General features: G+C 39.5%; 2 long non-coding RNA genes and 1 gene segment (V, D, J or C); 1 reads left to right on the top strand and 2 right to left on the bottom strand.

Annotated features, from left to right (window-relative positions):
* Positions 1 to 21: 21 nt before the first annotated feature.
* On the top strand, positions 22 to 7703 carry LOC122114162. Its single transcript, XR_006148538.1, has 3 exons — positions 22 to 66; positions 7028 to 7034; positions 7651 to 7703. It is a non-coding gene; the product is annotated as an uncharacterized LOC122114162 (long non-coding RNA).
* Positions 7704 to 11124: 3421 nt separating this feature from the next.
* On the bottom strand, positions 11125 to 11943 carry LOC122114125. The segment is given in 2 exon segments: positions 11125 to 11471; positions 11855 to 11943. Coding segments are annotated over 2 exon segments (381 nt in total).
* Positions 11944 to 15299: 3356 nt separating this feature from the next.
* LOC122114163 lies at positions 15300 to 24310 on the bottom strand. The gene is made up of 3 exons (XR_006148539.1): positions 24301 to 24310; positions 23076 to 23080; positions 15300 to 15385 (listed from the first exon to the last, which is right to left on the bottom strand). It is a non-coding gene; the product is annotated as an uncharacterized LOC122114163 (long non-coding RNA).
* Between the last annotated feature and the right edge of the window lie 3567 nt (positions 24311 to 27877).

Below are 27877 nucleotides of genomic sequence, written 5' to 3'. Positions count from 1 at the left end.
GAGTCTCTGTCTCCTACTGATGCAGACTGAGAGGATGGAGACTGGGTCATCAGAATGTCACAACTGGTACCTGATATTGGAAACAAAAGACAAATATCCACCCAAATAGTTATACTGTGAGAACTTCCATGAAGATCTAGGCTTCTAGACCTAGACTTCTCCCATAGGGTGGAAGAAGTGCCATCCTTCCTTACCTGGGAGCCAGAGCAGCAGGCAGCCCAGCTGGGCAGGGGCCCTCACGTCCATGGTATGTGCTGACTGGGACTGACTGATACACAGAATTTGAGCAGCCTTAAAGAAGTTCTCAGGCCAAGTGGGCTGTGCTCTGGGTGCATGCAAATCCTCAACTGCTAGGCAAAGCAACAGAGCCAGCACAGATGCAGGGTGGCAGAAATCCAGGTCAAAGCCCAGAACTAAAGTTATCATGTGTCCCAATGAGACCTGCACATCACAAATTTGTCCTTAAAAATATTTTTCCAAAGACAGAATGACTTTCTTACTCTTTTTTTAAAAGTTTATTTTTATGGGCTGGGAAGGTGGCTCAGTGGTAGAGTGCTTGCCTCACATGCATGAGGCCCTGGGTTCAATTCCTCAGCACCACATAAGCAGAAAAAGCCAGAAGAGGTATTGTGGCTCAAGTGGTAGAGTGCTAGCATTGAGCTGAAGAGCTGAGGGACAGCACCCAGGCCCAGAGTTTAGGCCCCATGACCAAACAAAAAAATTAAAAACTATATTTTGATTTCAACATGATCTATATTATGATATTCACAATAGCTTTTGCATGTCAGTCACTCAGAAAAAAAATCAGAATGAAAATAATTATAGAAGCTGCTGCCTTGGCACCAGATTTCTGAGTTTTTTGTTTTTCTGCCCTACCCCAAAGTGTAGTTAATCATAATCAGCATTATCCAGAAATTGATAAGTGATAACACTGATCATAGGTAGGTAGGTAGTTGGCTAGGTAGAAGTAGATAGGTAGGAATGTATGGAGTTAGGGAAGTATAAAAAAATATAAAAAAATACGATAGATTAAAGCAAGGAAGCAAGGATACAAGGAAGGAAAATCTAGATAGCTACCTAGGTAGCAGGCTGGATTTAATCATTTTAAAAAATACCATGTTAAAACAAAGCAAGTGCAACCAAAATTCATGATCTGCAATGTAGAGACCAGCCCATGGTGCTTGCATTGCTGCCCTGTGCATTCCTGATGAATATTGGCTTTTCAAAGTCTCCCTCCAAGACATTTCTCAAGATTTTTTTTTTTTATTTTCAACCTCATATGAAGGAAAGAACTTGGTTCTATTTCTTGCTTTGTAACCATTATTCTTTTCAACACCAGTCATTTTCTAAGCTTTTCAGTGCAGTGTGTCTCCTCAATTTATTATCTGAAACTGTGGCCCCTCAGAAGCTAAGTTGTCCTCTAACCCATGGGCTCACATTTACTTTAGTCTACTCCATTCCATACATGTGAATATCCCTATATCCCTCTCCAGTTAATCTAGTGTCTAAGTGATGGTATTTTCGATGAATGAGACACAAACAGGCAAAAAAATGGGGTGAAATGCAACATGACCAAGATTGAGGATGAGGAACTGGAGCCACACCGTATGCAGAGGACATCTCCAGGCAGTGAGGACAAAGACCACAGGCAGTGAAGCTAGAGTGAAGTGAGGAGGGTTCCCACATGGAGTTTATTCATTACTATGTCCAAACAAGAGCAGAAACTGGATGGCCATTTGGAAAACTTTTACTTACACTTGGCTGAAAACTGTGACAATGTATTAAATGGGTGAGAACTAGAAAAAGAAATATGTCTCTTAAATGTGACTCTGATGCAATAATAAATGTACATTTGCTCATCCTCCTCTGCTCATGACATGAAAGCCTAGAAATCCCTTGGAATTTAAGAGAGAGAGAGGGAGAGAGAGAGAGAGAGAGAGAGAGAGAGAGAGAGAGAGAGAGAGAGAGAGAGAGAGAGAGAGAGATGATTGGGCCTGGATGTGAATAAAGACTGAAATCCAACAATCTTTGTTACACAGTGTTCTCCTATGAGGGAAGTACAGGTAATATGCCCCGTGAGGATAGATAACCACATGGCATTGCCTTCTAAGACATGTTTTCTCTGAAAGTCCAGTTAATGTAGCTGAACCTAATCTATGGAATGTGTTGGGAATCAACATCTTCAAAACTGAACAGCACACCAAATGATATGTGAGAATTAAGAAGACAAAAATCAGTGTTTTAAAGAAGCAAGTGTCTACTCTACAATTAGGGACCAATGCTGTGAGTTAATCAGAGGAGGAAAAGGTTAGTCATAGCACTAAAAGGGGTTATTGAGAATCTTTGGGATATAAGAGACTAATGTTTCTTTCTCTTTTTTACCCTCAAATGCTTCCCTTTAAATAAATGGAGAGGCTACTTTTTTATTGAAACATATGATGAATATAGTAAAAATATACACCCTGCTAAAAATAGGTCTGTGTTGGTTTATATAGATTTCATCAGACAGTAATTATCCTCACTGAACAGTGTGTACTGCTTCAAGCTTTGAACACATGATGGATTAGAAGACCTCTGCCTTTGTTTGGATAACTGGCCACTAGTGAGCACACTGTTGAGTTTAATTTCCATGAAATATAATCGTTCAACTGTACAACTTCTTGTCTATTTCTCTGTTCATTATGATAAGTTAGAAGAAGCCCATACCATGTGCTCTGATTAAGGACATTGCTGAAAGTGGGAGAATACACTCGGGACTTGTGACTCAGACCTGTGATTCTAGCTATTCAGGAAACTGAGCTGTGAGGATCACAGATCAATGCCAGCTCACACACAAACCTCTGTGAGACACTTACCTCCAACTAACCAACCAAAAGCCAGCAGTGAAACTGTGGAGCAAGCAATTCAGTGCTATATTTGAGCAGAAAACCTCAGCACAGCATCCAGGCCTTAAGTTCAAAAGCCACAACAACATTGAAAAAGGGGATGAGAATCCCAAAGGAGTAAGTTAGGAGCAACCATAGAAACAGTATTATATTAAGTGAAGGCCCAAAGAAACATAGGTCCCATGGTTTCCCTTATTTGCAATAACTAGTATATGCCTGAGTCAAGCAGAAAAGGTCAGATAAGTTGATGTTAGGGAAATGAATCCCAAGATAAGTACTCAAATGTTTTTTGCTTTCATGTGATTGTTTCTAACATATTTATAAGATGATTTCTTTGTTGCTTTGTATGTCCCTCCCCCACAATATAACTCCTGCTTTCACTGTATTTGAGGTTGGTATAATTTGTGGAGGGGAAGGGAAAAAAACCAATCATTTAAATGGGGATACAGGTGGACCCACTGCAACAATGAGATGTACAAGTTATTATGTTGAAAAATGAACTTTACAACTTTGGTTGGTGGGGGAAAGATCGGTTGGGGGTGTGTGTGGCGGGGGGAGAGGGGAAGGGATGGGAAGGGAAAAAAAAGAAGGAGGCAACAGTGCTTGATAAGAAATGTACTCATTATCTTGCCCATGTAATTGTAACCCCTCTGTACAGTATTTTCACAATAAAAAAACTAATAAAATAATAAAATATAAAAGAAAAAAAGAAACAGTATTTGTTCATTTGATTTCTGTCAGTCTCATTAAAATGAAAATTCTGTGAGATCATTGATTTTCTTAAATGTGCTCAAGACTTCACTGTTGGCGAATGTTCATAATAACTATCATTGTATAACATTAAATAATTCCTTTTTGTTGATGATAGGAATAAATGAACACCTGTACAACTTGAGACCTGCTGCTGTTTCACCTTTTACCACCAGGGGGAGGAGTGGAACCTTAGAAGTGTCGGACAGGACTTGAGCTGGTTCAGGATAGTCTGGCTGACCTGAGTAGCTGTGACAAAGGTGGCTTCTGAGCATGTGGTGACTCAAGGTTCTGCAGTGGTGCTTGTACTGAGAGAGATATCAGAAGTCTGCTCTGATGTCTGGAACTGATATGCACTGAAGAAGAGGAACTTAAACATGAGTTTAAAACTCAAACAAGGGGCTAAGACAAAGCCATAAATTCTGCACTCTGTTCTCATCCTGTCCAATGATTTAAATATTTTGCATGAGGTAACACAAGAAGTAATGCTTCCCTTATTTATGTAATCAACTGTTCTGGTACCAACCATATCATGTTTCACATGGTGTATCAGTTGGAGGAGTTCAGTTAATGTTTAATGTATTTAACTACTGAAAATTTTGGTTGACATATATGTATGTGTCACATACACATATATCTTAAGAATAATATATTTTATATTTTTGCTCAGTGTCTGTGATATTCATGTTGTAAATATCCTAATGAAATCCCTTTGTGTAATTCCTCAATGCTAATACTATTTTTTAAAGGAAAATGAAAAAAAACATGTTTTGGATCTCTAATAAAAATATACTCAGATTTACTACTAAATACCAAATTCGAATTCTAGGAAAACAAGTAACAATATGAAGTATATCATGTCCTTACTTACTGGAACTTACTGCTGGAGAATATAATAGATGAAATATATTCTTTAAAGACATTTCTATTGTAAACATATTCCCATTTTTGTGAAAATAAATGATTAACCCTTAAAGAGACTGTCATTACTATTGGCTGCTTTCGGTCTTAATATAGGAACTTCAGTTCTACAGAAATTATTAAAACTTGCCACAATTCTTCTTGGGCCAAAACAAGCCATTTCAGCCAGGTGCAAGTGGCTCACAATTGTAATCCTAGTTCCTTGCTCAGGAGGCCTTGATCTGAGCATGACCATTCAAAGCCAGTCTAACTAATAAAAATTTAACAAGTGGAGCTGTGGCTCAAGTGGTAGAGTGCTAGCCTTGGCTTCCAGGCTCTGGATACAAGTATCAGAACCAGCACACAGAAAAAGAAAGGAGCCATTTCAATTTTTGTACACTATCTATAGAACTAAAGGAGATATGGGCAGACAACTGTCCTCTGGTGACTGACATAAACTGGCACTCTCCTATGTTACCACATAATGCTGAGGTCACCAGAGATGGTGACCACAAGCTGGACAAGAAACACAGTAAAGCCCTAAGAGGAGTGTCTGTTACTCCCAGGTGGGATGCAGGCTTCTAAACGTCTTTCCTAAAGACCAGAGGCAATTAAAGGCGGAAGGACTTAAAGAGAACACTTTGTAATCAGCCATTCGGGCTCCTTTGCCTAATGTTCTCGGTCTGGGTCCATAGATTGGAACCATGTGTGGTATCTTGATGTCAGGCCAGAAGCTCTTCAAAGTGAGTTGTTTGTGTCCATCAAATAAGAGTGAACAATTTGGGCTCAGAAGTTTTGAAATTTTGGGAGAATTGTTAGATCTGTGGGCTGATCACATAAAACAAAAACAAACAACAAAAAAACATGATATCAGTGATCAGGAGCAAATAGCAGTTTCATTTTGGGGATGACTGACATTTGCAGGAGGAAGCTCCTCACAGCAGGAGACTGTCTAGAGGCTGAGGTGACAGGAAGTACAGAAAGGCCAGTCTGTCTATAAGTCTTTACCCAGAGACACACAGGGAGTGTCTGGGTCAGAAAGACACATAGGGACAAGGTGATTAGGAATTTCCATGAACTGGATTTATCTTTCCTTATTGCTTGTTGCTGTGGATGGATTATCCTGAAGTGCATTCTGTATCCACTTCTTTGGTGGATAAAAATCAGTACTTCTTTATACTGTTTTTGAAGTAACTGGATATGCAAAATTAAAATTGGCACATACAAACCTGCCATTAAGGAAAATAGTAAGCTACCCTACTTATGAACATTTATCCAAATGACCACAAACCAGGACAAAGGGTATGGAGAAAAAAAGAAAACAGCTACAGAAGGAAATAAACCAAAGAAAAAAGAAAAGAAGAAAGGAAAGTAAAAAATGCAAACAGTTCAATAAAAAAGCTCTTACTTCCATTTCTTGGAGTCCATTTTGACAAGGATCATTTTATATGATCACATGCACACAGCTTTTGAGCCCTGTGATCCTGTCCTAAGATATCCATTCTCCTTTGTTCTCACTGGGTGTTTAGATTGCTATTTAATTAATTGTTTCCAGATGTAATGATTTGTCCTTTGCATTTGTTTATAAGAGTCTATAATTTTCCTTCTCTTTTTCTTGAAAGAAATAGGAGCTCTCTTATGAAACTGCATTGGGTTATGAGACTGGGTGGTAGGATTTGCCTTTCTGCATGTTGATCTCTGCTGAACTCCACTCACCAGCTTGCAACTCAGAGTGAAGATGTGTTCACTGCACAACTGAACCATGCAACCTTGGTCATCTCTTCATGTCCTGTATGATTCCCTATCAGTTCTAAGCCTGGAGAAATACAGGCAGGGGTTGTCTTTCATGAGCACTTCTTACCTAGAAATTTCAGATCGGTCTTCTAGTGTGGACCTCTTCCAATGACCACTGAGAAAACTACAGAAGCTCTAACCTGGTATCAGATAGATGATTGGCACACCATTTCTCCCTTTCCATTGTCTGTCTTTTCACTTTCTTAAAAGTATCTATTAGAGCTTTGAAATTGATCAAATTTACGAAGTCCAATTTATCCCTCATTTCACTTCATGTTTTGGCATTATGCACATCTAAGGAAATACTGCTAATACAAAATTACAAAGATATAAACCTGAGTTGTCTGGTGAGAATTTTACTATTTTAGACCCTACGCTTGGGTTTTCATGACATTTTGTTAATTTCCCTAAACATTATGAAGCATGGATCCAACACTAGGCTATTTCACAATGAAATGTAAAATACATAATTTTTCTCGGTTGTATTGTCTTATTACCCTTTCCAGAAATTAAATAATCACATATATGGGAGAACTTGGTAGGAATATCAGGTCTTCTCTATTTTCCGTCTGTCTATCACTGGACCAGAAGATGATTTCCCAGAAAAACCACAGCTATTCAGTATTAAATCTTTTTTTTTGGTATATTTGAAACAGCTTCTTTTTATTTTATGAATCCAATAGGATATCACTTTCCAGACTCCTTGTAAGTATAGGTTTATCTTTGATTAGACAGCAAGTACATTGTCAGGTCTGTGCTGCTGGGCTGAGTAGGAAAAGAGAGAAGAAGCTGGACAAGATTTTCACTGATTCTTTCCATGAAAAATTTCAGAATCTCCATTAAGTACTACTGTCAGTAGAGGGATGCACCAACAGGAATATCTGGGCAGCCAGACTCACACTTTTGCTCCTCTGGGTGGTTTATATGATAACTTGTTTAACAGTAGGAGTAGTCTTATGTTGTTGACAGTAATAAGTTGCAATATTCAGTGTGCAGGCTGTTGATGGTGAGAGTGAACGCTATCCCAGATCCATGCATGTGATCCTTGATGGGACCCCAGTTTGCAACCTGGATGCTCAATATATCAGAAGTCAGGGGGTTTCTCTTGTATCTGCTGATAATAATTCAAATAACTGTTAATGCCCTGTCTGACCCTGCAATTAATAGTGATTTTTCCTCCTACAGTTGCCAACAGAGATAGCACTGGGTCACCTGGAAAACACAGAAAATAAAAAATGCATAATAATTTGCTTATTATAAAATTTCCTTGAAGAAGCTTTGGCTATAATGAATAAATTGAGGCATTGTCTTCTCTTATCAGGAAGCCAAAGCAGCAGGAGCCCCAAGAGCTGAGCAGGGGCCCTCAAGTCCATGTTGTGTGCTGACTGTGACTGACTGCTGCCCAGTCAGTGAGAAGCCTATCATGAAGTCTTAATTGCTGTGAGCTGTGCTCTGGGCATATGCACATGAGCAGGGGTAAAAAGAGGACACAAAACAGCAAGGCTGGCAGATTTCCATCTCTTAGTACATAGCTATTGTCTTCAATAAGTCCAGGGTACAATAAGGTCTACCTGACCAGAGCAGTGCAAATGTGCTAGCTTAAAATGGTTCTGCCTTGAGTCCAGAGAACCAAATGAATTTGTTTCCTGTGGTTTGAGAATAGTGGTTTCCATGTTGTTCATAAAATGTTTTTTCTTTTTTTTAATAGCATCATTGTAATTGAACAGAATACACAACAGACTTCACATATCTCAATTTTTCTACATTAGAACTAACATCACAGCAAAATATATATCCATTTGAATGCTATTAATGCAAATAACTGAACTGCTCATGACATTCATGGATCTAAAAGCAATTCAAATAAAAGTCCTATAAGAATAGATCCTATATAATTTCAGTCTAAAAATGAGATAAAACTAAATGACATATTGTTTAATAATACATAGTAAGGAAACTATAAAGAGAATCAGAAAAATAACACAAAATTCAGAAAAATTAGCGTTTGAATTTTGTGTTGTTGATTAATTTTTTTAATTGTTAGAATATCATACAGAGGAGTTACAATTAAATGGGCAAGATAACGAGTACATTTCTTATCAAGCATTGTTGCCTCCTTGTTGTTTCCCCTTCCCATCCCTTCCCATACGCCCCCCCCCACACCTCCCTCCCACCTGATCCCCATCCCCCAAAGTTGTAAAGTTCGTTTTTCAACATAAAGACTTGTACATCTCATTGTTGCAATAGGTCCACCTGTATCCCTAGTTAAACGATTTGTTTTTGCCCTTCCCCTCCACAAATTATACCAACATCAAATACAGTGAAAGCAGGGGTTATACCGTGGGGGAGGGACATACAAAGCAACATAGAAATCATCTTATAAATATGTTAGAAACAATTGCATGAAAGAAAAAAAAACATTTGAATACTTATCTTGGCATTCATTTCCCTAACATCAACTTATCTGACCTTTTCTGCTTGACTCAGACATATACTAGTTATTGCAAATAAGGGAAACTATAAAATGTTTTTCATGCTAGCCTTTTATAAAGCCAACCTTTCAGGAAAAGACAGTTTCAGAGATGTACAGCTAATTGTTTTATGATTCTCTGCTATATCAGTTGTTTTTTTTATGAACTTCTTTTTGGGTTATCATGAAAATAATTACCCTACTATAACAAAACTTAAGATTGTTGATGATAGATAGTAAGTAGGTAGGTAGGTAGATAGATAGATAAATAGATACATAAGATACATAGACAGATACATAGATGCATAGCTAGATACATAGTAAAATGCTACACAGAGGGGTTATAATTACATGAGTAAGGTAAAGAGTAGATTTCTTGTCAAGCATTGTTACCCACTCCTTTGATTTTCTCCTACTATCCATTCCCTCTCACAGCCTCCCCACTCCCCCCTACCCCAAAGATGTAAAGTTCATTTACAACATAGCATCTTGAGATTATCATTGTTACAATGAGTCATCCTGTGTCATTGTTTCAGCATTTTGTTATTCCCTTTCCCCTCCCCAAATTAGATAAATGAATATACAAGATTTAGGGTATCAAAATCAAATAGAGTGACAACAGGGGTTATACATAATAAGGAAGAACTTACAAAAGAAACAAAAGAAAATCATATAGTACATTAAAAACAATAACAAAGAAAGACCTCTTATGTCCATATCTTGGAGTTCATTTCACTTAGCGTCATCTTATATGGTCATATGTACATAGTTTTTGAGATTTTCTGCTGATCTGATACAATTATCCTAGATATGTACTAATTATTGCAATTAAGGGAAACTATAGGACAAATATTTTTTGGGTCTGGCTTACTTCACTTAATATGATTTTTTCCAACTCTTTCCGTTTCCTAACAAATGGGGCAGTGTCATTCATTCTGATTGTCATATATATATGTATATATGAAGAGAGAGAAAGAGAGAGAGATGTAACAGGTTTTCTTGATCCATTCATCTACAAAGGGGCATCTGGGTTGGTTCTACATATTAGCAATGGTGAATAATGCTGCAATAAACCTAGTTGTGCTGTTATCTTTAGTATGGCCTTGTTTGTGATCATTTGGATAAGTGCACAAAAGTGGGAATGCTAGGTCATAGGGGAGCTCTATGTGTAGTCTTTTGAGGAACTTCCATACTACTTTACTTTTTGTTAATGAACTTTACAACTTTGGGGTGGGGGTGAGTGGGGAGGCTGTGAGAGGGAATGGACAGTAGGGGTGGTAGGGGAGGGAAGGGATAGTGGGGGGAAAATAAAAAAGGAGGGGGTAATAATGTCCAACAAAAAAACTTTTCATATACTGATATAACCGTAACATCTCTGTACAGTATCTTTATAAGAAAATAAAATTTTAAAATACATACTTGAGGTTTCGTTTTCTATAAGACCCATAAACAAAACAAATCAAAGAAAGTTTGGATAAATGGAATTGAATTAAACTGCAGAGCTTCTTCATGACAAAGGACATAGCTAGCAAGATCAATAGAAAGCCCACAAACTGGGAGAAGATCTTCACTAGCCATACAACAGACTAGGACCTCATACCTAAAATACAATTAGAACACAAAAATTAAATCCCCTAAAAACAAATCTTGAAAGAAACAACATACCCATTAATGAGTGGGGTAACAACTTAAAGAGAGACTTCTCTGAAGAGGAAATAAGAATGGCACATGAAGAAATGCTCAACTCCTCTGGCTATAAAAGAAATGAAAATCAAAACAACATTGAGATTACACCTCACTCCAGTTAGAATGACTCTATCCTTCTTATCCCAAAATGTTCTTCTTCAGAAGCCGAGGTATTTTCTCTCCTATGAGCTGAAGTCTACTCACACTACACTTCTCTGTAAACATGCATGTTCCTATGTCAGCCGTCTCTTCTAGTGTCAAACAGGAGAAAAATGCAGTGAGTGAATTAAAGACTGGGTTTGTGACCCAGACAAACAAACCACAGAAACTGACCTGAAAAAACAAAAACCAACAAACAAAACAACAAGAAGTAGAAGTCTGGATGGTACAGAAATGGAAGAGAACTTGTGAAGTCATTAGTTCAAACCTCAGTACCACACAAACAACAAGATTTATCTGATATCTCCTGTTTTCTGTGCTTGCATGATTACTCTCCTGGTCATTGTAGATTGTATGTTGTCTCATTGACACAGACTTTTCATCTCCCCTCAAAGTCACTCTCACACTGACATAGGACCTGAGACAATTTGCTCTGCTGCTCTCAGACCACCAATGCATGAGCACAGCTGCCCCAGTCAGAAGGGAGGTTTTAGTTCAGGGCTGTATCACTGTGGGAGGATAATGTGTATATTGCAAGCAATAATAAACTCCAATATCCTCAGCCTTTACCCTGCTGATTTTCAGTATGAAATCTGTGCCTGACCCACTGCCACTGAATCTGACTGGGACCCCAGATGCTCTGTTGGAAGCCTTATAGATCAGGAGTTGTGGAATCTGGCCTGGCTTCTGCAGGAACCAATCGAGGTAGATGTGTCCATCCTCATACAGAAGGTTATGACTAGACTTGCAGGAGATGGAGGCCGACTCTCCCAGTGTGACAGACAGGGAACTTGGAGACTGGGTCATCACAACATCTCCACTGGATCCTGAAATTAGAATAAGAAGAAATGCAAGGTTATTCGCAAGTATAGGCAGACATGCATGTATTACTTATATTTTGATATATATTGCATTTTATTCATATCATGCCTTGATTCAGAATGTAAAAATAGCAAAAATTAAAAGATCAGACATTTTAAACCATAAATGAGTCTCTAGGAGTCACCAACAATCTTCTCAACCAGCAGAATATGTATCCAAGCATAAGTTCTAGCACTTTCTGGAACATTTCTGACTATCTAAGACCTTTTCTTCATTTGCCCCATCATGGATAACAAGATCTGCACGTCTAAAATGTGGATTGGGCACCATGGGTGCTAAGAGCTCACCCTCCCACCCACTCTCAATCCTCATCTCCCATTGCTCTTACCAGGGATCCAGAGCATTAACAGCCACAGGAGCTGAGACAAGGACTTCATTTTTAGGAGTGAAATGAGGAGTCTTGACAGGTCAAGGCAAGTTCAGCAGCACTCAGTCTTTATTTCAGACTTAGAAAGGAAGGTCCTCCTTAGGGAGCAATATGCAAATAGCCAGGTGGGGGCAACAGTGTGAGGAAAGAAAAATGGACGATAAAGCCTGCTCTTCTAAGAAAAGTGACAAAAGAAGTGTTCAGTGTTTGGTAATAACCAAAAAAAAAATTACGTGGTTGCTGCAGCACTGGAAAGAAGGATCCCATTGTAAAAGTTGTATTTCTTCAAGAAGTATAGGGTGCACATGCTCTCACCCCATAGAACAGTATCAGTACCCAATGGTAGGCAGGCTTATGTCCAGGATCATCTCTAGGAAATTAATAGATATCATGCCTTAGCTCCTATGAATCTCCTCAGCTAGTATAGGGAAAGGCACAGTACCCTCTTTCCTCAGTGATCCTCAAGGGAATTGACCATTGAAAGCAGAGAGTTGAGTAGATGAAGAGGCATCTGATATCCATAGTTACCAGATGATCTGTTCAGGGATGTTAGCTACAAGTGTTAGAAAGTCTGTTTCCATAGGAACTTCCTGTTAAGACTTAGGGCAAAAAAATTGACAGGGAGAGCAATTTTTCTCTTATAGGTAATGACCAAATTGTCTTAAAATGAAAAATATGACAGAAATATTTATGCATGAAAGTGCGAATATATATTCATATATATGTATATTCAATGTAACCATTTTGATACTGTACTATATTTAATTAATTAATCAACCTATTTCTTAAAAATCCTACCTGGAATGTAATAGAAGTTTGAATTCAATCAAGATGTATTATACTCATACATGGAGATGTTGAGTTGAAATGTACTGATGTGACTACTTCAAGATAATTATATTAATACATATTTGTATAAATATATTTCTCATTACCTTTAATTAACATAAAATCTTTAAATGTCTGCAGTACCAATCTAGTTAATTAGTCTTTGTTTATTTGTGTCAGATGCTCTGTCTCTACTTCTTGTCTCCAAAATCTCTGTGCTTGTGAAGAAGGTGCACATGGAGAAAGAGATGTGCTGATGGCTCAATGGACCCCACTTGGCCTTGAGCAGTGATGCCTTATGGGAAGTGAGCAGGCCATCAGATTTCCTGCCATCAGGAGGATTAAAGCTGCTCTCATGGATTGAGTCAGTTCTCATAATACTCATGTGTTATAACCACTCATTTGTAACCACAACTATATGCTTGGCCATCTCATCTGCAGCTTGTTCCCTCTTTACTAATACTGTTGTGGCACGACAGGACAGGCCTTACCTGAGCACAGACAGATGAGGATACTACATCTTGGAGTTTTATTTCTAACACTGTGAGTTAAGCAAAACTCTTCTTTATTCAGAACTTATGCCAATAACTTTGTTTTAGTAAATGATTGACACAGATCTCTGTGTGTGTGTGTGTGTGAGTGAGAGAGAGAGAGAGAGAGAGAGAGAGAGAGAGAGATTGAGAGAGAAAGGGGGAGGGACAAAGAGAGGGGAGAGAGGAGGGTATGAGAGAAAGAGAGATATGGTTTAAATAGAAATGCTCTTAAATATACTGGTGTATAAAAAGTAAATCTCTACCTCTGATACTCATCTTAATACAACTTCCTAAACCTTACAGGGATCATTTGATAACTTGCTGAAGTGCAGATTCACTATCAGTACATCTGAGGTCATTTTATAATTTTGTGTTTGTAACATGCTCTAAGTGATGCTAAGACAAAAAAATAATATTGCATCCATGTTCAGTTTTGTTGCTTCTTATATGTCAAGAAGTTTTGCTTGAGAAGTGTCCTTTACATATTTCATGCAAATATTCATTTTCCATGGACTGAGACTGAGTGAACTCTGGCTATAGTTACAAGCTGCTGATAGGAAGAAGCATGTGCGAATATGGTCTTGGGCAATGCCTTCCTGACCATGACTGCACTGGGTCATTAGTTGTGAGCTCCTGTCATCACAATCTCTTCAGGAAGTGCATTTCCCAGCAGTCCTCTCCCTCTCTAGTTTACTGTGGATTTTCTGAATCAGATGAGATTCAACCCTATACATCCACATCCTGTCTGACAGACAGAGATGAGTGTCATGACAAATGAGAATTTCATACACATTTTTTTGTTTTTAATTATATTTTTATTATATATAGGTGGTTGTATAAAAGAGTGACCATTAAACATAGTTTATACATATAATATATCTTGATCAATGTCACCCCTTTAATTTTTCTACCCCATCCCTCTCTACTCAACCTCTTTCATCCATGCATAATTCTATATATAAATATTAAATATGAATTTATGGCACTTATTACATCTGTATGGTATATGGAAGACCTTTTTCTGATTAAACTGGTAAACATTGTTGTAATATATGTCACTATGTAACTGTACCTAGTATATGGTTTCATAAATGTCTTAAATATGTTCTATTTATTCACATATTGCCTATTTTTATTTAGCTATATGTGGATTTATTTGAATTGGGCTAGAAATCAAGTGTGCTTTAATAATCTGAGGTCAAACAACAGAATAATTCTGTCAGCAGTTTCCAAATCAGAATTACAAAATTTTTATTATTTTTGTCATTATATTTCCTCAAGTTTCAAAAAAATCATTCCATTTTATTGTCATGGGATGAGAGAATCACATGGAGAATAATGATTGATTTGACATTCAGCATTCAAGATAAATTAATATTTGGTAACTAGTTAAAAGCATTGGATGTGTTGTAAAAATGTTACTTGAAATCCCTGGTACAAAAAAGAAAAGACAAAACATATTAAAAATTATGAAAGCCAATAAAAAAGATCTCATGTGCTGAAGAAAAGAAAATCTGCTGACTACAAAAAATTTGGTAAGTGTTTTAAGTGATGACTGATTGCCTAATTGTATTATTAAAACATTGTACAATATGAACAAATACCCTAACATCACATTACTTCAAATAAAATTATTCCATGGCAATCAAACTTTTTAATGACTATTTTTCTTTACAAAATTATTTTTAAAATATTTTTCACAAGCCATATTGTCTTCCTTTCAAAAACCTGCTTTGACATTTTTAGACTGAATTCTTCATTGAGTGACTGCAGAATATGGACCACACAGGAGTACAGATGTGTGTTCTTTTAAAGTTCGAAGAGGCATTGTCAGGTGTGTGCTGCTTGGGATGAGCAGAAGGACAGAGGGTTAGGGTGTGAAGATGCCTATATAAGCTTTCTCCCAATACTTTCCAGTGACTTTCAAAGTTTGGCTGCATCTGAAAAGCTCTATCAGCAGATGCAGACACCATGATAAGCAGATGGGGCAGCCCAGCCTCTCACCTTTGCTTCCCTGGAGGTTTATGTTATTGTTTGTATTACTATGGGAGGGTAACTATTACTCTGTTGACAGTAATAAGTGGCAACATCTTCAGGTTGCAGGCTGCTGATGGTGAGAGTGAAATTTGTTCTAGATTGACCTCACTGAACCTTGATGGTACCCTAGATTGCAAACTAGTTGTGTAACTGATCAGGAGTTTTGGAGCTTTCCCTGTTCTCTGCTGGTACCAATGTAAGTCATTGCTAATACCCTGACTGGCCCTGCAAGTGATGGCAACTCTGTCTCCAAGAGATGCAGACAGGGATGAGGACTGGGCCATCTGCTCTCTGTAGCATATGCTAACAGAACTGCTTCAGGAAGATTTTTACAATTTTCTTCTTCCCCCCTTTTATGGTGATTTATAATCCTACCTAAAAGCTATACCCATTCCCTCCACTCCTCTAAAATTTTACTTCTAATCTTATCATCTGTTTCCTTGAATAGCCCCTACTACCTTTTCTGGTACAGATTAACTTCTCTACAATTCACTGAAAGACGAAGTTGGTTCAAATAAAAAGATGGCAGCTTGATACTGTGTAATTGTGAAAAACACCTGGTAAATTGTAGGGGATATATTGATAGGATGAGCAAGAGAGACACCAAAAGCTGCTACTCAAGGGGTGTTGAAAGAAGCCAAGCTCTGAAGATAACATATTAAATTCTCCTGATCTATGCTCCAGGACATGACTTGTGAATTTCAAGTCAACACAGACTTTAGACACTGGAAAACATGGAGAGTTTGGGACAATGGCCTCAAACCAGAGCTGTGGGCACACATACACTGTCTAGGGTTGGGAGCTGACTAGCTTGGAAGCAAGAAACTGACTAGCTGACAGATGAAGTTAAAAATGAGGAGGAAGTGGGGATCAGAAGTCCTTTCCACCTATAATCAGTACAGGAGGTATACACAGGAAAGGAGAGGGCTTATAGTCTGGGACATGAGCTGGAATAAAGCACCATACAAAAGTAACATTTATAAGAGAATTTCTGCATCCCTAGATCTACTGTGATACTGTGAATTTGGATTCAATCAAGCATCCTAGAACAGATGAGAATGTAGCGATAAAATGGACCATATATATACAATATATATAAAGAAACATGAAGTCCTGTAATCAACAGCAAAATGAATGGAACTGGAGGACATTCTGCTAAAACAGGCAAAAAAAAAAAAAAAAAAAAAAAGGTCATTATGTATGGTCTTTCTCATTCAAAGAAACTTAAAACAGTTAGAATAGTAATTATGTGGGCCTGAAAAGAGCTCCAGTTCAGGAGTCAGGAGGGTGAGCATAGAAAAAAAGTGGAAAGACATTATTAATGTACATAATAGAAGTGTATCGAGAATCCCAGAATCTCAGTAATAGGTTCAGCTAAAATATGTGAATAAAAATAGATATCAGAAAAGTAATGAAAAAAACCTGAAGCACATAATTTCTGCCAGGCACTGGTGGCTCTTACATGTAGTATTAGCTACTCAGGATTCTGGATTGAAGTTGGCCTGGGCAGGAAAACCTGTGAGAAAAGTCCTGAGGTCAGTAGGCTGGGTTGATGGCACATGCAAATCATCAACAGCTAGTCAGGGTTAAACACAGCTGTATAGCTGCCTCATCTCAGTAAGACTACACATTCGAGTCTCCGGAGACCGAGGTCAGGCAACAGAAGTTTCTTTTCCTGTGGGTGGAGCACACCACTGATCCCTTTGAGAATCAAAGACTTTTTTTTTTTTTTTAATTTCCTCATCTGAGACAAGACCTATCCATTAAAGTATTAGTTGTAGAAATTTACAGATAACTTTTGGGCACCACAACTTTGTCACCAGTCTTTATTATCCGGAGCAGAAAGTTGGAATTGCTATGATTCACTGATAATTCTTATGTGGCAACTTATCAGCACTGCTGTCCTATAATGCAATCCTTAGTGGTGAAAAAAGAAGGTAAGGCATTGAAAAGAAAATAGTTAAACTTTTGTATTGTATAGTATAACCTTGTTTGCTCCTACATCTCTGAATTCCCAGAAGATCCATAAAAGCAAGTCTTTGTTAGATTTTTTTTCCCCCTTTGAAAGGATCCATGAAAGGATGCTTCACATCCAAGCCAGGGGACCAGGTGGAGGCAGGCAAGCACAGGAGAAAGATTATTACAAGGTTTATTAGAGTAGTCATATTTCCCCCAGAGAGAGAGAGAACATGGCAGCCTCCACTATCTAGGTAGTAGCAGGGTCTGGGGGTTAGGAAGTGAGGTAGATGAGAGTTCAGGTGGGTCTGGGCAGAGAGAGGGAGGGGCCAGTTGTATGGTAGGAACTCCTGGGCAGGGAGAAGCTATGGTCTGGGTGGAGGTGAGGGCCAAAAGTGGGCATAATGCTTACATTCCCTGCTCTGTTGTTTAATTAAAATAGGGGGTACCAGGCCAGAGGGTATTGGCAGAGGCCATTTCTTTTGGACTACATCCTGCTGTAAAGGAGTGAAGTAGTCAGGGGTCCCTGTTTCATTGCTTGGCTGGGTACTATCAAAGAAGCATCTGCTTGACAGTGGTTGGTAAAGGTCCTTCTTTTTCCATGGCAATAATTATCTAAAATGCAAGACAATTAATAAAAGGCAAAAATTGTTGTTAATACCCCAAGAGAGGAATATGCCATGGAGGGATTGATTCCCAGAAGGAGCTATCAAAGACCTGAAATTGCCTTTTCTGTCTCGGATTGGAGATATAGCATACCTGACTCCAGCATCCTGGAGGAGGGGTGTAAGACTTTTTCTGCTTTAGGATCACAGTAACCTGAGAAGGGAGTAGCAGAAATATTTAAAGATACCTGAGCCAATGAGTGTCTTGGGCTCTTTTGTCTACTTCCTGCTGGCCTAGGGGCATCAAGGAATCCATGGAGCTGGGGTCTTTAGGGTACAGATCTGCACTGGGCAAGGCAGGGCAGTGTAAGTGATGTCTCTGGTTGCCTGTAGGAACAGGATGGCCTTGACTTGTTCCCAGGTGGTATCCTGGGTGGGGGATGTTATCTTGTTCAAAGAGACTTTTGGAATAATCAGGCAAAAAGCTGACAAGGTGACAAGGTCAGTTAACATGAATGACATAGGAGAACATACGTTGGCCATGGGCTGGAAATGTTTCATTTGGAGTATATGCCCAACTGAAGCCCATAACAGGGAATGAGGAATAACTGGACTTGGGGCAGGGAAGGCAGGAATGGGGTGTCTAGGGTCTTTTGGGCAACTTGGTAGGGGAGAAAATCAGAAGCTACTATAAATATAAATAGCAGGCAACAAAGGCAAGACTGTCCAGTTAAAAGGTAGATGGATACGGACATTAGGTGGGCAAGCAACTATTTCTCTTGATCTCCCGGCTCTGATTAACTTTGAAAGGGCGAGCATAAAGTGACTCCATTTAGAATATCATCTCCTCTTATTCCTCTCCATGATTTTCCATTGTCAGGACTTTGTCCTGATGGGTGTCTCAGTGTCTGTTGCTGCGATAGCTTGTCCCAATTGGCATTTACAGTTTGGACTCAAGGCCTCCACACTGTCCCTGAGCACTTCTGCTCAAGGCTAGTGCTATACCACATAAGAGTCACAATGCCACTTTCAGCCTTCGGCTGAAAACTTAGAGGTGAGTCTTAAGCCATGTTTCCAGTCTGGCTCTGTGCCGATTAGCTGGGAAATGGAGTTTTAGAGGGATTCTTTGTGCCCAGGATAGCTTTGAACTGTGATAAAAGGAATCTTTGCTACAAAAGCCCTTTTTATTTCCAATTAAAACAACAAAGAGATCAATGAGATAGTTACCTATAACTTGTTAACAATTGACTAACAATTACTTGTCAAAAGTTTTTAATAAAACCCAGTAGATGTTTTTAAACTGGCATTGATTGGCGCTCTAAGTACTGCCCATTGCCTCTGGCCAGCCTGTTTAAAGTGGCTTATATCTTGGGCTACTGCAAGGTAGCCTCTTTAGCACTCTGGTTTATAAAAGCATTTTTCTGACTGGCTGAGGAACCTGATTTAGGCAGATCTCAATAGGGACACAATCTCAGTTCTCTGGTAATCTTAATTTATCTCTTTTACCTTGAAATAAACCTTTAGGACAATTTTAATTTTAAACTTTTTTTGTCTGAGAGGCCAGCCACTCCCCACAGCTTCCAAAATTTTCACAAAGGGGACTCCATTTTTAATCCCTTTTTCTAAAGTTCCTTTTGTAAGGTTTTTAAAAAGAGGTTGAGTAAGAACAGCACCACACACGTGGTATTCAAGTAAGGGGTAGGTTTATTCATCCTTCTGGCTGGCACCAGGCCATCTTGTTGACACTACATGCAGCTGGGAAAGGCCTGAGAGAGTGTCTAGCCCTAGGCTTGGCCTTATCTAAGGTAGGGGTGGGGAAAGGTGTGGCTACATTGAACCCAGATGTGACCTTTTCCAGGTGTGCCAGATGCATAGGTAATGCAAGTACTGGGCAGAGACTTTGCTGTGAGAAGGGTTGAGTCTGCTGGCCATCCAGAAGTGGACCTTACAACTTGAATCTGCATTTATATGCTTCATTGAAACACTGGGCTACACCCTTTACCTTTAGGCCGTTTATCATTTGGTCATACACCCCTATGGTCTAACTTGCAGGGAATAACATTTACAGAAGCCAAATATCTGAGGTGGCCTGTGTTTTACCCAAGTTATCGGGCTTTTGGTCACGTGTGATGGAACAAGGCCAGAGTCTGGGCGAGGCTATGGCATTTGTATGTGGCATCTGTCACTGGTTACCTGCAAAAATTTCTACATATGCTGGTTAAAGACCTGGTTTACACTGGCTTTTGCAGGCTGGTGCCACTGGTTTAGGCAGCTGTGCCTGGGCATAGTCACTCTGGTCCCTTGATCTTAAAGGGAGTTGATCAGTGCACAGGGGAGAATATGGAGAATTAAAACCTTAGCCTTAGTTTCTTTGGCTTATAGTCGGGTCAAAAAGTGTTAAAGCAATTTAAATTAATCACAGCTTCCATTGACAAAGATTTTTAGTAAGCAGATTACTTGGTAACCTTGAAACCATAACCGTTTACATATAGACAAGTAGACAGACAGACACATATGTTTGTGCACAGATTATAGAGAGGGCTTAGATTTTTTAAATCATCTATTTAAGGTGTTTTGAAATTTTACTTTGCCTAATTATGATGGAATCACGTGGTCAGTTTAAAACACAAAACTTGGCCAACAACAAACTTTTAGTACACAGGAGACAAGAACAGACACATGACATGATATAATGGAGCAGCTGGTCAGGTCAGAGGTCAGAGGTCACAGAATCAAGTTGAGGTTGGCACAAAATCAAATTGGTGTGAAATAGCAGCTGAGCTCCCATGAAGCCAAGATGGTGCACCTGCCACATGGTCAATGCTAGAGCGAACTAAAGATTTAGACAGTGAGGATGCCTTGCTTCTGGCACAACTAGAGCTTAAGGTTCTGCCCCCCACTACAAAGGCAGAGGAGGGGTCCAGTAAGGGAATGGGGCCTCACAGAGGAGGCCCTTCAGGGAAGGGGGACTTTCAGGAGAAGCCACAGAGGTGGAGGCTTCCCACAGGAGGCTTCAGAGGAAGGGGCAGCTCGTGGAGGAAGCTACAAAGGGGGTACTTCACTGGGTGGCCACAAATGGTACCTAGCTGGGGAGGCTGCAAAAGGGGGTACCTCACTGGGGAGGCCGCAGAAGTGGGGCACCTCATAGGGGAGGCCACAAAAGAGGGGATCCACAGAGAAGGAGTTTAAACTTAAACTCATCCATACTTGAGAGAGAGAGAGAGAGAGAGAGAGAGAGAGGTCTAATTGCCCGAGAGCTCACATAAATTTGGGGTCAAATTTGATTGTAAGGAAATTTAGTCCTGTACTTTTCCATGGTAAGTGACCAGAGCTAAAAGCTAGCTGCAGAGCAGTGCAATGTAGCTCAAACAAGGACCTACCCATGGAAAGGATCATCACCCTCTCCACAGTGGTCCTTGGCCATGGAAGGCCTAAAGGGCAGGGGAGGGGGGGCAGAGAGGGCACTTGGCCAAGATTTCAGTCAGATGGCAGAGGTACAGAAATCAGAAACCCGAACTCCAGTCAACTGGTCCCTGACCTGGGGTAGGACTTAATTTGCCGGTAGCAGGTAGAGTGATCAGTCAGGAGAAAGTTACCTTGTTGGTCCTCTGTTCATCAGAGTGTAGGCTCTCAGGTTAGGTCCCGGGGAAGCTGGTCGGACCCCCATCCAAAGTAGAGGGGGGTAGCGAATCCACTGGGGAACCTAGCCCCGTAGGGCCACCAATGAAAGGATCAATGAAAGGATAGTTCACATCCATGCCAGGGGATCACGTACAGGCAGGCAGGCACAGGAGAAAGATTATTACAAGGTTTATTAGAGGAGCCATATTTCTCCCAGAGAGAGAACGCATGGCAGCTTCCTCTATCTAGATAGCAGCAGGGTCTGGGGGTTAGGAAGTGAGGTAAATGGGAGTTCTAGTGGGTCTGGGCAGAGAGAGGGAGGGACCAGCTGTATGGTAGGAACTCCAGGGCAGGGAGGAGCTCAGGTCTGGGTGGAGCTCAGGACCAAAGGTGGGCATAATGCTTACACCCTTCACAGTGGAACAATCTTTTCTACCAACCTAGCTCTGTGTGTAATGTCAAATGTCCATGTGTCTTCACCCAAGCTACTGTGTTGAGAAGCAGAGATTTTCCTTGAAAAGGAGCATAAATTTCCAGTTATCCTGAAGCCCATTGAAGTATCTAAACCTGCATATGTCTCCTTCATTTGGTGGGCTCTTCTAATAATTAAGAGAACACAGTCTGGGAAGGTGGTTCAGTGGTAGAGTGCTTGCCTTGCATGCTTGAGGCCCTGGGTTTGATTCCTCAGCACTACATAAGCAGAAAAGGCCAGAAATGGTGCTGTGGATCAAGCGATAGAGGACTAGCCTTGAGTTGAAGAGCTGAGGGACAGCGCCCAGGCCCAGAATTCAGGCCCAATACTGACAAAAACCAAAAACCAAAAATGAATACCATGTTCCACACCTGGGTTAAAGACACTAAGCCTAAGCAGAGTGAATAGAACCCTAAAAATGAAGATTATGTTAGAATCTATGAACAGAGTCTTAGAACTAGCAGCACATGAAAATGTCATCCATATTGGGAAGAGGCTACATGGGGCTTTGAAACAAGAATGAGGCAGAATCTCAGTGATGTTTGGATTTGCATTTCTTTTATGGCCAGAAATATTGAACAACTCTTCATGTGTCTATTGGCCATTCTTATTACTTCTTCAGAGAAATCTTCCTTCAAGTCTTTTTTTTTTTTTTTTTAATTTTATTTTATTTTATTTGAGAACATACTGTACAGAGGGGTTACAATTACATGGGCAGGATAATGCATACATTTCTTACCAAGCATTGCAGCCTCCTCCTTTGTTTACCCTTCACCTCCCTTCCCAGCCTCCCCCCTACCCCCCACCCAATCATACCCCCCCTCACCCCCCCCCTCCAACATTGTAAAGCTGGTTTTGACTTGACATTTTGTACTTCTCATTGTTGCAACAGGTCCACCTGAATCCTTAAGCGACTTGTTTGTCCCCATCTCCTCCACATGTTATACTGACATCAAATATAGTGAAAGCAGGGGTTACACTGTGGGGGAGGGATATACAAAGCAACCAAGAAATAATCTTATAAATGCGTTAGAAACACATGCATGAAAGAAACAAAAACATTAAAATACATATTTGAGGGTTCGTTTTCCTAACATCACATTCTCTGACGTTTTCCGCTTGACTCATACCTATACTAGATATTGGAGAGATCTGAAACTAACAATCTAATGACACATCTAAACCTCCTTGAAAAAGAGCAGCAAGATAAACCCCAATCCAGTAGACGGAAAGAAATAATCAAAATTAAATCAGAATTAAATGAATTAGAATCCAAAAAAACTATAGAAAGAATCAACAAAACAAAGAGTTGGTTTTTCGAAAAACTTAACAAAATTGACAGACCCTTAGCAAATCTTATCAGAAAAAGAAGAGAACACACCCAAATTAATAAACTCAGAGATGAGAATGGAAACATCACCACGGAAGCAAGCAAGATTCAGAACATTATAAGGGAATGCTTCTCAAAACTTTATGCTAATAAGTTTGAGAACTTGACAGAAATGGACCTCTTCCTAGCAAATATTGACATGCCAAAACTAAAACGAGATGAGTTAAACTATCTTAACAGGCCCAGATCAAGCATTGAAATAGAAACAGCAATAAGAGACCTCCCAGCTAAGAAAAGTCCAGGACCAGATGGTTTTACAGCGAATTTTACAAGGCCTTCAAAGCAGAGCTCACACCAATTCTCCTCCAACTCTTCAATGAAATTGAAAGAGAAAGCTCACTACCGAACACATTCTATGAAGCCATCATAACCCTCATCCCAAAACCAGGAGGGACTCATCAAAGAAAGAGAACTATAGACCCATTTCTTTGATGAACATTGATGCAAAACTTCTCAACAAAATTTTGGCCAACTGACTTCAACAATTCATCCAAAAAATCATACACCACGATCAAACAGGATTCATTTCAGGGATGCAAAGCTGGTTCAATATACGCAAATCAATTAATATTATTCATCACATCAACAGGAGCAAGAATAAGAACCACATGGTTATCTCAATAGACGCAGAAAAAGCATTCGACAAGATCCAACACCCCTTTATGATGAAGGTTTTGGAAAAATTAGGAATCCATGGAACATTCCTCAATACAATAAAGGCTGTATATGACAAACCTACAGCCAGCATTATACTCAATGGTGAAAAACTAAAGCCATTTCCTTTTATCTCAGGAACAAGACAAGGTTGCTCACTCTCTCCACTTCTCTTCAATCTAGTATTAGAATGCCTAGCTACAGCAATAAGACAAGATGCAGACATAAAGGGCATCCAAATAGGGAAAGAAGAAATAAAACTCTCCCTCTTTGCAGATGACATGATCTTGTATTTAAAGAATCCCATAGACTCCACTCCCAAATTACTCAAGCTGATTCAAAACTTTGGCAAAGTAGCAGGTTATAAAATTAACCCCCCAAAATCAATGGCTTTTCTGTATGCCAACAATGAGAAAAGTGTGGCTGAAATTAGGAAAGCAACTCCATTTGTAATAGCCCCACAAAAAATAAAATACCTAGGAATTAACTAAAGAAGTGAAGGACCTCTATGATGAAAACTTTAAAATCTTGAAAAAGGAAATCAACACAGAACTTAAAAAATGGCAAAACCTCCCATGCTCCTGGATTGGAAAGATTAACATTGTGAAAATGGCAATACTTCCCAAGGCTATCTACAAATTCAACGCAATACCTATCAAAATTGCACCCTCATTCTTCAAGGAAATAGAAGAGGCAATCCAAAAATTCATATGGCACAATAAAAGACCCCGAATAGCAAAAACGCTCCTCAACGGAAAGAACACTGCTGCAGGAATATCAATACCAAATTTCAAACTCTACTATAAAGCCATAGTAATCAAAACAGCTTGGTATTGGCATAAGAACAGACCTCAGGACCAATGGAATAGAATTGAAAACCCAGAAATGAACCTACAGACCTATAGCCATCTAATCTTCGATAAGGGAGCTAAAACAATAGAATGGAAGACAGACAGCCTCTTCAGTAAATGGTGCTGGCAAAACTGGTTAACTACATGTAGAAAACTAAAGCTAGATCCTTATATATCACCCTGCACCAGAATCAACTCCAAATGGATCAAAGACCTTGAACTCAAAGCAGACACTCTGAAAACATTACAGGATGGAATAGGAGAAACCCTGGGTCTCCTTGGCTCAGGCCGAAATTTTCTGAATAGAGACCCGGAAACACAACAAATCAAAGAAAGGTTGGACAAATGGGATTGTATAAGGTTGCAGAGCTTCTGCAGGGCAAATGACATAGCTAGCAAGATCAATAGAAAGCCCACGGACTGGGAGAAGATCTTTGCTAGCCATACAACGGACAAGGGTCTCATATCTAAAATATACTTGGAACTCAAAAAATTAAACCACCCAACAACAAATCCTCAAAGAAGCAACTGACCAATAAGTAAGTGGGCGAAAGACTTAAAGAGAAGCTCCTTCAAGTCTTTAGCCCACATATTAATGTGGTTGTTTCTTTAAAGATTTGTTTTGGGGGATTTATTTTTTGAGCTCTAAATATATTTTAGATTGTCTGATGCCTAGCTAATACAGACCTTTTCCATTCTGTGGGACAATCATATGCTTGGCCACCTCAACTTGCATTTGGTTCTATTTTTATTAACACACCATAGTGTGACAGAGTCATGACAGCCCTAACCTAAGTACAGACAGATGAGGATTAAACAAATGTGCATTAAAAATATTCTTATGCAGGACTTAGGTGAATTATTTTGTTATTGTGTTTGTTTCCTTTGTGTCAAGAAGTAGTTCTGTTTAAGAAGACTCCCTTCCATATTTCATGCAAATACCTCTTTTCCAGGGACTTAGACTGCCTGAAACTCTTGCTATGGTTACAAGTTGCTGACAGGAAGAGGCACATGTGAACATGATCTTGGGCAATGCCTTCCTGGATATCTTCTGAGAGATGGCCATGCCCTCACTGTGTCATCAGCTGTGAACTCCTCTCATCACAATCTCTTCAGGAAATACAGTTCCCAGCACTCCATCCATAACCTACAAAGAAATGGAGAGAAATGGGACTGCAGACACATGAGAACTTCATACAAGTTTCTTGTGTTGTCATATATATATATGTATATATGTATTTATTTATAATCTATAAGTAGTTGTACAAAAGTGCTGCCATTAAATATGTAAGTTTATGAATACAATATACCTGATGTCACCTTTTTTCATCTTTCTACCTCATCCCTCTCTATCCTACCCCTTTCGTAAATACACATTCCCATGTACAAGGATCTACAGCCACACAGAATCGAGAGGAAATTTTCCACATGAGGAATCAAGAATACTGATCATAGGATGTGAAGCTAGAGTGAAATTAGAAAGCCTCAATATGGAGATCAGCATGTGGTGACACACTGCATTGTGTAGTGTAGGAATTCACATTTGGGAACAGATGAGCAGAGTATTCACATGGTACTGAACATTATAATTTGAAGTAGCGGCTGTGGGTGCACAAAGGTAACACAATTGCTCAAAGTAATATAGCCCACAGATAAGTCATTGTCCAGTCAGACTTCTTCAGTATTACATACTATATAAACTGTATCTGAGTCTTGATTTGACTGTCTCATCCTACATGCACAAAATTAAGGCTATCTGCAGCACATGATAACATAACTGCCCCAGGAAGGATTTTACCATGTTCTTCTTCCTTCTTTTGATGATGATTTATAATTTACTATTGAAAAGCTATACTGATCCCTTCAAATTCCCTTTAATTTAACTTCTGTTCTCATATGGGCCCCTCAATCTCTGTTACTGCCTTTACTGGGAGAAATTTGCTCTCTCTACCCTTCATTGTAGGACAAAGCTGGTACTAAATAAGGAAAATGTAGCTGGCTGGGTAGGCATGAAAGCCACCTGGCACATCAGAGGGGACATGATAATAGAATCATGAAATTAGATTCCAAGAATACCTATTCAAATGGGGTTGAAAGTAGCCAGGCTCTGAGGACTACACATTAAATTCTCACGATCCATGCTCCAGGTCTGGCGTCAGCAACATGTGTCTTATGAATTGCAAGTCCTCACAGGCTTCAGGAACTGGAATACATGGAAGAATTTGAAGCAATGACCTCAAATGAAATATGTGGGCAGGCTTCTATTTGCCTGGGTTGTGAGGGAAGTAGTTCCTGACTGAGAGATATAGCTGAGGATAGGGGAAAGGGAAGACCAGAAAAGCTTTCTGTGGATCTTCCTGGAAGAAGGAAGAGCCCCAAGAAAAGAAAGTGATTATAATCTAGGGCATGAACTGAATGATGTCTAGGACCTAGGTGAAAGTCTGAGAGACCCAGATTTCAGAGAAGGGCTGACTCTGTGGCAAGGATGCTCCAGGGCTGTTCTCACTGCTTCTGAGGGGCTGGGGTAATAAGGAGAGTCAGCAGGGTCTTCAGGACAGTTGTACTTATTATAATGTAGATCACTTCATAAATGAATGAATGCAGAAGTTATATGTCTATTGTTCATATGCATTGAATTAGCTTTTAGATTAACAATTTAATAAAGATAATTTTAATTGTTTAACACATCATTTTAAATTCTGACCCTAAGAATCACCACACAACCCTTCCTCACTCTTATCCTGAGCATCATGAAGCTCAGGATACAATCTGTGCCCTTGAGGATAAGTAGTGACCTGCTCACTGCAGGGGACTCCAGGGACCTGCTGGAGACAGCATTGACACTGCAGCCCTCTCTCACCTCCCACTACTGGACATGTTGTGTGCACATGTTCCCTTCAGGGCTGCATATCTTCAGGTCAACCCTCCTTCATTTACCTTTCTGATCTGTACTTAATAACAACACTACAAAAATCCTGGTCCAAAATAAGTATTCAAATGTTTTTTGTTCTGTTTTGTTTTTCCTTTCATGCAATTG

Source organism: Dipodomys spectabilis, unplaced genomic scaffold (assembly GCF_019054845.1).
Source record: "Dipodomys spectabilis isolate Male_0828 unplaced genomic scaffold, ASM1905484v1 ptg000106l, whole genome shotgun sequence".
Taxonomy (NCBI): domain Eukaryota; kingdom Metazoa; phylum Chordata; class Mammalia; order Rodentia; family Heteromyidae; genus Dipodomys; species Dipodomys spectabilis.
Note: the sequence above shows the minus strand (reverse complement) of the source record. Positions and strands in the feature narration are given on the sequence as shown.